Genomic DNA, 10,470 nt, shown 5'->3' with positions numbered 1-10,470 from the left:
AAGCAACACAACATGTACAAACAACTGCAGAAACTGCAAGGTCATAATCGTGTATTTATATCTTTTCAAGCGGTTTCTTATCCTTTTCTGGAATTTTTGGGTCATCGGCGTGTCTCACGGAAAAGGGACTTGAACAAATAAATAACTTAAATATCCTTTTGTAAAGATCAGTAAGGCGATCACAATAAACTCCGTGGGAAAAAAATTGAATTAAGAAGTTATGAATGGGTCAGTGACACGTAGCAGGTTGAATATACTCGACAAAGTATAGAATCATTCCCTAAAATCCACATTTCTCACAAATCTGAAAGGGATTACAAATCAGTTTCACGGATCATTTGGATGTGGTTTCCATGGTGACGATTAGTCTGCGATTAACTCACAATACAAGAAACGACATATAGGTCCTGAGACTCCACTGCGAAAAACCGTATAAAAAACTCGGTAACAGCGCAACACCTTAAATCCTAATACCCCAGTTAACAGTTTAAGTGAATAAAACCGTTACGGTTACGAGCCATTTATCAGAGCTTCAAAATATCAACGGCTTAGCGTATACTAGGCTGACTCTACATGTCTTGTTGCACGTACCCGAGTTACCTAGTTGTCTACATTTTTGGTAATCAATAACGTTTGCTGATGACACCAGCATCGATTTTGTAGATAATTTACCATAAACTCCTACAAACATGTCGAACAAACTAACAGAGGACCTAAGGTCATTAACGTCCTTGAATGATTTCAGAACTAAAATATGCCAAATTTAATCCGAACATCAATGCAATTGTTACTTATGTAGATAGCAGTTAATGTACTGTATATAATATACGGTTTTATTTTTATTTTCTGTTTTTTATTCTTTCTTTCTCGGAGAAATTAGCTATACAGCTACTCTTGTGAATCCGAGATGATGTGATGTGATGTACGAAGGACATATACATCTAATAAACTGTTTGGTCCTAAAGCAAAACTCCGTCTGTTAAACACCTGTAAATATATGAAATCATATATGCAAACTGCGGTTTTAGAAATGAACTTGGAAGCATCTTCGCAATACTGTACACTACTTTTAAGTAGTGTTCTAGTGTTTTTTACTGTTTAAAAGCAGTAGTGAAAATAAGGCCTGAAAAAATTTCAGGCCTGTACGGGATTTGACCCCATGACCTCTGCGATTACGGTGCAGTGCTTTGCCAACTGAGCTAACAACCAAGAATTTTTTTTAGGCCTTTTTAATACTACGTTATCTTGTTTACTCTGAAAATGTCGCTAAAACTTTCACATGACTTAACTTTCAAGGAGCTTTGCGTGCTCAGGAAATAGACCTCCACCTTTTAGGAGAAAGGGACGATACATCTTGTGTTAATAATAAGTTTCTACCTACTTTCATGTAACCTCTCGACTCAAATTTATGTTTTATCCCTTCACTTTCTTATATCGAAAAAATTAATTCGTGTCACCACTGTTAATTAGGAAGCTGCTGTGCCTTTTCCTGGGCGTTTCCGTAACTTATCTCCGTAAACCACAATCCGTATTGCATCAGCAGGACTTAATATGAGAATTTGAACGTTGCAGGTAAATGTTCTTTGGGACGATAGAACACACATCCACTCGCGAAACAATTTACTGTACTAAATGTGTACTTTGTGGTTAAAGGCGAGATCTCAGATAATGAAATCTCCACAAATCAATGAAGCACAATGAAAGGAACATTGCTCATTTCGTAACTCATTGCCAGAAAAGTCGAATCAACATTTTCGTGGAGTAACACTTTCTTAGAATGCACAATTGCCTAGTTATGATCATACATTTCCGATGTTTTTTCAATGTTTTTCCTGGCATGAAACAAACAAATTTCGGTTCGGTTTTGCGAATTTTGTTTAGTTGCTTTTTGCGACGCCGTATTGTATGTTATTGAGTCAATGATCTGGGCAGATGCGACTTCAAATTTCTGTTTTCTAATTATATGAAAGCGTAACAAACCTTTCATATATCCATTCGATAAAGAGCAATATAAGACGGTTTTGAGGCCATATTTGTTAATTTTTTTAATTTGGAACCCTGACCGGTTTTGAGGGTCAAACACGTCTCGATGCGGCTAGAGGATTAACAGCTCATTTGACGAGGCCACCGATTTTGGATCCACTTTTCTGGCGATGACAACTTATTGTTAATTAAATCGTTCAACGGTGATATCAGTCAGATTGATTCGCCATAATATGAATGTTAAAATAGAACATTGTTATGGGCGTCCTCCGTACAAAAAACTAGGACTGTATTGTTTGATTTATGATAACCTCCTAAGGGGAATTAACGACCCACCAATGCTCTTGAGCTTAAAAAAAAACGCCGGCTAAAGCACGATTTTATTTTATCTCCTCTCCCCTAACCTCTTTTCTTTTTTTTTTTTTTTTCGATTATTCCGTGTAGCACGTGCATGGCTCACTCAGCTCATGAAACTTCTAACAAGTTTTTAATTTCAGCAAAAAGCTGTGCTCAGCTGTACAAATTGGGTGAGAGAAACAGCGGAACCAGCAGTGTCTACACAGTCGACCCCGATGATTCAGGTGCCTTTGAGGGCACGATACTATACGATACTTTGAAGCACAAACAACAGCTTTCGAAATTTATACGCCATAATCAGTTTGATGCAAACCAGCATACTCTGGTGAAATGGTGTGGCTTTTTTTTCAGCAACGAAAAAAATGGCTTCACCAAAGCGTTCTTTGCTGACGCAAATACCAGTATATATTTGCCACTCTCTATGTCCTCCATACGACAATCCGTGGGCGTAACTAACGTTAATCCGATCAATGATGCTTCCACCACTTGATCATAACCAATACGTTGAAGCGGATAAAGGACAACTATGCTCAAAGGCTTCCTTTTATAATTTCCTTTGTACGAACCAACTCCTAAAGTTTCAGGCTTTTCCCAAAGCCATTTGGCAACACGTCAAGTAGATTCTTTCCAGAACCTGTGCAGAAATTGCTTCTTTTTGTTCCGATTTTAATGCGGGAGACATGTTTAATTCAGAAAGACACGTAAGAGTGTCTCTGTAAGAGCGGTCCGGTCGATTTTGCTTGAGACACGGATTTCGCCCATTTCTTGTGTGTTGTAAGACATTCGTGTACCTGTACTAAAACTACAATCCGTTTGATCGGATCTCTTTATTTTTCAGAGTTTTACGGAAATTAAAATTCACTCGAGCAAGGGCTTGTCGTGACACTTTTTAAGACTTTAATTTAAGACAACTTTGGAAGACAATTTACAAAAAACTACGGAGCTCAGCAAAATAAAAATACCCCAGCTATATATATTTACTCCATCTTATCTATCGAGAAGACTTTCGTGAACGTCACGTTTTAATCAAGCAAACAGGAAGACTTGAATGACAACTTATCGGTTCGCCTAAGTCACACACGCGAAAACCGATCAAATTCAAGGTAAATTATAGAGTATGAGATCTTTCGATCTACTCGTGGGCAGTGCCCGAGAACTCGCCGAATCTGCAAGCAATTTCTATGACACATTTGGAAGGCCACTTCCCTAGCATGTGAGAACCAAATCCTGGTTACATTTTTGAATTTGATTGGTGCCTGATTATTTTTATCGGTTCATTTATTGAATTTTACTCCAGTCTGAATCTACATTGCACCATAACCGTTTTCAGTTTATACTGAGTTCGATTAAGCTTCAAGCATTAAAATGACTTCTGTTTCCTTAAGTTGGACTTTACTGCTTGCGGCGCTTTTCGTGATGACAAAACATCTTGCTTCGACGTATGGAGCCCCTTGCCATAACGACTATACACCAAAACGTGTAATAAGATATATTTCTCCCAGAGACCTGTTTAATGATCGCTCGGCACAACGCAGAACAGGAATCGGCTATTTTATCAATCCCCTAATTTTTTCACTTAACAAACCAAAGACGTGTAATAGAGAAAAAAAAACAAAGCTGAACTTATGAGTTAAAGGGAAGTTTCAAATTAACTCGAATCACTTCCATGAGAAAAATTGGACATTTTGTCAAATTCGTATTTACAGATTTACCTAGCTTTGTGTGCGGAGAAATTAACTTCTAACTTTCCATGGTTGAATTAGATGTTATGTCCTATCGGATAAGTAAGAAATAAAACAGTTGAAGAAAGATTGTTTGACTTTTCAACTTTTAGATGAAAGAGAAAAACACGAAGACATTAGGGGAATCTCATCAATGTTTCAGAGGTATTTTCATTTAGACTCCTGGACGCCCCTGGATAATTAAAAATCACTTACCAAATAAATATGTGGAGAGGTCAGATTCCGAGGCACCTACAGTTAAAGCGTGTAGAAAATTTGGCGGAACCAGAGTTTTTAATAAATGATTAACATGGGATTCATTGTAACATTCTCTGCGCAAAGTTCTTAAGATATGTAAGCATTTTACGATGGCCCATAGAGGACACGCCACATTTTTTTATCGCGTGATAAAATCAAAATATCGCGCGATAAATGGGACACTTGCCAGGTCTCACATCATCGACTGTCACGCACGTTGTTTCCGTGGACTACAATTGCTGCCACAGTTGAGGAGGTATGTTTTGAGGTCAATAGTTCGTTTTATTTTCGTGAAAAGATTATTGAGCAATACTTTGCAATACTTCTACGACACATAGCTCTGTGAATCAGTACAGTAGACCTTCATTTTGCGGAATCTTAAGAGACACTTCTTCACAAGGCAACTCTTATAAGTGAACCAGTTTGGTCAGTCGTTTTGCCTTCATAAACGGCTTTATCATTATAAGCTACTAGCATGTATCTAAGGCGATTCCTTGTTGCTATTCTACTTTTCCTCACGAAATCTAAATACTAAGACGTTAATGTCGTTAATACCTTGATGTTAACTTTAGAAACGACTTCGTGTAATGTTGATTGGGATATATTTTATTGGTAAAGAGTGCTCTACTTACGCGCCAATTTGCTAGCTCAAGCGTGTTAAGTATTATTTTCCCTTCCGAGTAGCCGGACACACAAAATCCCGCGTCGAGAGTTGAATTTCTGACCAATTTTCTGATCATTGTTGCTGTTGTTTTTTTATTTTGTTTTTGTTTTTGTTGTTTTGTTTTTGGTTCTTGTGTGAACTGTATCACCTCAATTGGCTCAGAACAACTCTATTTAATTCCCTTATCTATCTTTTCTTCGGGGAAAAATGAGCGCTCTTTGCGATCAAAAGCCTAAAAGATTGACATTGCTTAATGAGTACTATCACTACTATTTTTCATGTAGACTTACTAGACATATGATCATGATCACTAAGAATGTTGAAACGTGGTGGCGTAAACCGTCTGCAAGGGGAACAAGCAATCATGGCGTAGTTTTAATTTTTTGTTTGTTTGTTTGTTTGTTTTTTTGGTACCTGTTGTGCTTGCTATTTATCTATCGCTGTAAGATCATAACTCTTTTTATCGTCAAGAAAATATGTGACCCTCCACGGGATTTCCGGGAATAAGGTGAACATGCACATGGTACGCTCGCACGCTAAGACAAAATGACTAGCTTTTACCACGTGAGCTTCGTCTTGGTTACTTGCTTCGTTAATTTTGCAGCCATTGTCTTGCTTCGCACGGTAGAAGCTAAGAAACGTGTTAAGATCTTGCTCGCAACTTTGCTCGATACAACACAGTGACCGTGCCAATTTTATAAGACGCCCCTTAAAGTTAAAGTTGCTTTCGATTTGTACATGGAGCCGGAAAGCTTGGCTTATAAACTGCGTAAAGCGATAAGGATTTATAGTTTACAAGGTAAGAATTAAGTTTTAAAAGGGTAATTCATGTGTTCAAACTGAGCTCCTCTGGATCTTGTGAAACACGTCGTGCTCACTGAATTCCTTGTGAAAATCTTGAGGGAAAGAGCCGTGATTTACCGTGAATGTTTCTTTTTATTACAACTTTTGGATAGGACAGAAGATCTTTATTTCCGCTTATATTCTGTAAGTAATATACTTCACAAACACCATTCTCACAATTAAGATGATGGCAAATACAAGTAACAAAGTGAGCTAGGGTGTACAAGATAAGCTGGCCTGTTAAGGAAAAAAGGAACCTAGCGTGTTAAAAAAAAAACAAAACCAACCAAAAAAAACCTAAAGTATTATAGAAACAAAGCTCTACCGTGTTAGCCAGATATGAAGAATTACTACGAACACGCTTTCCAAAATCAATTGTTTTTATGCGTATATATTCACGGTAAGAGTGTGATGCCATTAGCGTGCGAGCGTGTTACAACGTGCCGTGTGCGTGCGTTCACCTTATTCCCTGAAACTCTCTGGAGGGTCACAAATAAACTCTAATAATCTATTGTTATCGTATATCAATAACTGCCAACTGTTTTAGTCTTTCGTTTAGCTGTTGCACAGCGGCATTGTTTTTGTTGGTGAAAAGGCGCGATTCCTTAGCAGCCATTCGTTCTTACTGAAGTGAATAAGATAAAAGTTTGTTAGACTTTTTGATGCCATAAACTGCCTTATCCTTTAGCGTTGTAGTTTTAAGAAAATGAACGACACTTTTTAAAAACATGTTTCGATAGTTCTTCTGTCATCTTCACTTCTGAATAATACAAAGCACAAAGTTGAATTTAAAGTGTGTAGCAAAATGCTGATTGGACAAAACTAACAATAGTAACAGAAAAATGTATGCATTTACGAGGAAAGTTTTAAATTAACGTAATAAAGTAGATGATTAGGTGTAGGTTTCTCCCATTGAATGTAGATAGCTTCTTTGATTTTAAGTTGAAAAGTTGTGGAAGCGTGATCTCAGATGTTAAAGCACTCATCAGAAAAAAGAGTGCGACATTGTGCGACCTATGTACGGGCTGTAATGCTTGCTATGTCGGCGAAACCTCTCGGCATTTATCCACGCGCGTACGTGAGCACTTGGTCAGTGATAGGACCTCTCACATTTTAAGACATCTATTTAATTATCCACAATGTCGCACTCTTTGTTCTGATGAGTGTTTTAACATCTTAGATCACGCTTAGACCTTCGTTTGCTGACTTCGTAGAACAACTAGAATACTTTTTAAGAGAAGTAAAGGTGGGTAATATTGATACTAAGTATTAAATTCCCAATCCCTTCCTTCTCCCCTCAAATCCTTTTGATTTTAATGCTTCATCAAAAAAGACTCGATCAGATTAAATTAGATTACATAGAGAAATGTCTAACCCCTCCAATGTTCCAATCAACGACTTGCAATAATTTAGAGAAATAAATAAGTCGAAACACTCCTCAATGTTTTGATTAATGGCGAAGTAAATTAATTGTATATCAAGATTGCCTTCAAAGGTGAGATGAAGCAATTGGAAGTATCAATAAGGTATAGTAATTTTGTAAAAAAGGGAAATTTCAAGTCATGAGAACAGTACCCCTTAAATATTAAACAAGGTCAGATTATATTGAGCTCAAATACTATTTAATTGATTGCCTGCTTATTGCAGTTGCACGTGAGTTATCTAGTTCATCTTTTTTTCTAAAATACTGGCTTGTTTATTGTCTATTATCATTATCCTTATCACACACTTCTCTCATAACTAAGAATCATTCCTAAATTCAACCTGTCATTTCTTCAATTCTTTTCTTTGATTCATCAATTTCAGAGGACATATATTAACATCAAAGGCAATTAACTCACTGGCTGATTTGGACTGAAGTAGAAGCAGGAAGTACTAGTGTTCAAGGCCCGTGCCATGTATTTGGTCAATTCCGAAGGCAAATGCTTCCTTTTGTCTAAGGCTATCTTCGACTACTAGTAGGTTATCAGATGGTTATCAGTTGTTATCTTAATGTTGATGATTGCGGTAAAACTTCCAGGGCAAGCTGTTTCAAAATCGGACTAAAGCTTAGCAATGTTTTAGTTTTAGCTTGCTAAAGCGACTTTTAAGAAATTTTAGAATTAATAAAGGTAATAAGAAACCTTCATATGATCTCATCTTCCTAACACCGGGTGCCCGTACACCTCTTGTCGACATTGTGAAATCTGGGAAAAAACCTTTTTGATTTAGATATCAGAGTGGTGCTCTGCGTAAGAAAAGCAGACAATTCAACAGATTTAGCTCACGATGCTATTGACGCGTTACAAGAACTTTTCCAGTATAATAATACAGACAGTGTAATCTTTTCATCCCTTCCCGGAGAACCAAATCCGCCTCTCGGTAACTTTCTCGGATAATTCAACGATACCTGTTAGTACAAAATGCAGACTGCAGACCGGATACAAAATGTAAACTAAGTACAAAATTTAGACTGCACATTGCAGAGTGGGTACAAAACGTAGACTGAGAATCTTAACGCTTAAGAGTTTTTTCGTCTGGTATATGATAACATTGACGACTTTCATAATGGCCGAAGGCGCGCAGAACTGGTAACGATTTTGCATGGAAACGAGGCCACAAAGGCCTCTCAGACGTAAACATAGCGCGCGTGTAGTGGTTTTAGGTCAAGTTTTTGCTTTTGTGTGAAGACAATAATACTCAATTGGGGTCAATCACCGCTTAGAATATACATTTAGGAACAGGAAGGAATGCCTACACACTGCTGCGTTCCAGGATGCACCAAAGAAGGCTATCGCGAAGAGCATGGGTCGAAAGTGTCGTACTTTCAATTTCCTAGAGAAAAAATAGTAAAGAAGAAATGGATACAGGCCATCAGGCGAGACGAAGGAAAAGACTTTAAAATATCCGACTCAACAAAGGTCTGTTCCAGACATTTTAGAAATGAAGATCTAAAAAAGACTCTTGCGGGGAAAATATGTCTAAAACCTGGCGCCATACCTTCGATATTTTCCTGGATTCGCACGTCGCCTCGCAAGAGGAAACCACCGACAGAAAGGAACGTTTGCGAACCAGTGGCGTCGATTGCCACTGTTTCTAGATCGAATGCATCTGCCGAGAGTGTGGTGGATTTTGATTTGGAAGAAAAAGTGGAAGTAAGTATCGGTTTGACTACCAGTGTTGTTGAGAATCAGAATATAATCTTGCCAGAAAAGGAATGTTATGATTTGACGGAAACCATCACAAACAAAAACAAAAGAATTGAAGAATTAGAACAGGAAATCAATGACATTAAATTGCGATTAGAAAATGCTCAGCGGCAAATCACAAACCTTACAAAGAAACAATTTGTGCTCGAGAACTTGAAAGCTAAGAAAAATACAGCAGGTTTTTACACCGGTTTTAATAACTGGGATGCTTTTGAGGCGGTGTACAATTATCTTGATCCCGGAGAACGAGGAGGAAACATAGCTTACTGGCGTTCTGGAAATGGTGAGGTCCCTGTTGATTATGACCAGGATCAGTCAAAGGACTCTTTCACGAAAAAAGGAAGAGCTAGGTCTTTGAGGCCAATGGACGAATTTTTTCTTGTAATGTGCAGACTAAGACAAGGGTTTCATGAAGATCATCTTGCTCACTTGTTCAACGTGTCAACACCGACTGTCAGTCGGATAGTCATAACATGGATCAATTTCATTTACTTTAAGTTTGGTCACATTAACATTTGGCCTTCAAGGGAAGTGATAGACAGAACAATGCCTGAAGCATTCAAGAATAAATATGGGAGTACGCGTGTGATAATTGATTGTACGGAAGTAAGATGCCAGATGCCAAGTAGCTTACAATTGAATGGAGAGCTCTTCAGCAGCTACAAACATCACACCACACTTAAGGGTTTGGTGGGGATTTCTCCTGGAGGAGCAATTACATTCATCAGCCAATTATATACTGGAAGCATCTCTGACAGAGAGATTGTTAGAAGAAGTGGCCTTTTAGATCTACCCTTCAAGGACAAAGACTCCATAATGGCAGATAAAGGTTTCACTATTTCAGATTTGTTGCCTTTGGGAGTTTCACTCAACCTTCCACCTTTCTTGGGAGGATCAAATCAAATGCCAGCAGAAGATGTGGTACAGACCCAAGAAATTGCTAGTCTCAGAATTCATATTGAACGGGCAATCAACAAGATAAAAAACTTTCACATCTGGGACAGAGTAGTACCCCTTCACCAAATAGGTGTTGTAAACCAAATGTGGGCAGTGTGTGCCTTCTTGTGTAATGCACAACCCAACATAATATCAGTGTGATGAAATGGTACACTAAAATTGGTAATTATTTTGTGTATATAAAGGTGATAGAAATTGCAACAAAATAAACTCCAAATCAATCACTTTTTTGGAGAAAATTTGCATTGCATTTGTTATTTTCAAGGAAAAATACCTATTGCTTGGTATGCTTCTGTAGTAACGTTTTTTAACAGAAGACACTTCCTTTATAGTTAAATAAAAGACAAAGGGAAACAAAACATTGCTACACTACTTTTAATGACCTCTGAATTCCTTATACTCTGTTGGTTGATAGATAAAGATCATGTTTCAGAATATTATCCATACCTATCCCATGGAAGGTCACTGGAAATTCCAAGGGAGCTGGAAGAGTCTCGAA

General features: G+C 37.8%; 1 protein-coding gene across 1 annotated transcript; it reads left to right on the top strand.

Annotated features, from left to right (window-relative positions):
- The first annotated feature begins 8,555 nt into the window (after positions 1 to 8,555).
- On the top strand, positions 8,556 to 10,112 carry LOC131777192 (uncharacterized). The gene has a single exon (XM_059093425.2). The coding sequence runs from the start codon at positions 8,556 to 8,558 to the stop codon at positions 10,110 to 10,112; it is 1,557 nt and encodes a 518-aa protein (XP_058949408.2).
- The last annotated feature ends 358 nt before the right edge of the window (positions 10,113 to 10,470 follow it).

The sequence above is a fragment of the Pocillopora verrucosa genome, chromosome 1 (genome assembly GCF_036669915.1).
Source record: "Pocillopora verrucosa isolate sample1 chromosome 1, ASM3666991v2, whole genome shotgun sequence".
NCBI lineage: Eukaryota > Metazoa > Cnidaria > Anthozoa > Scleractinia > Pocilloporidae > Pocillopora > Pocillopora verrucosa.
Note: the sequence above shows the minus strand (reverse complement) of the source record. Positions and strands in the feature narration are given on the sequence as shown.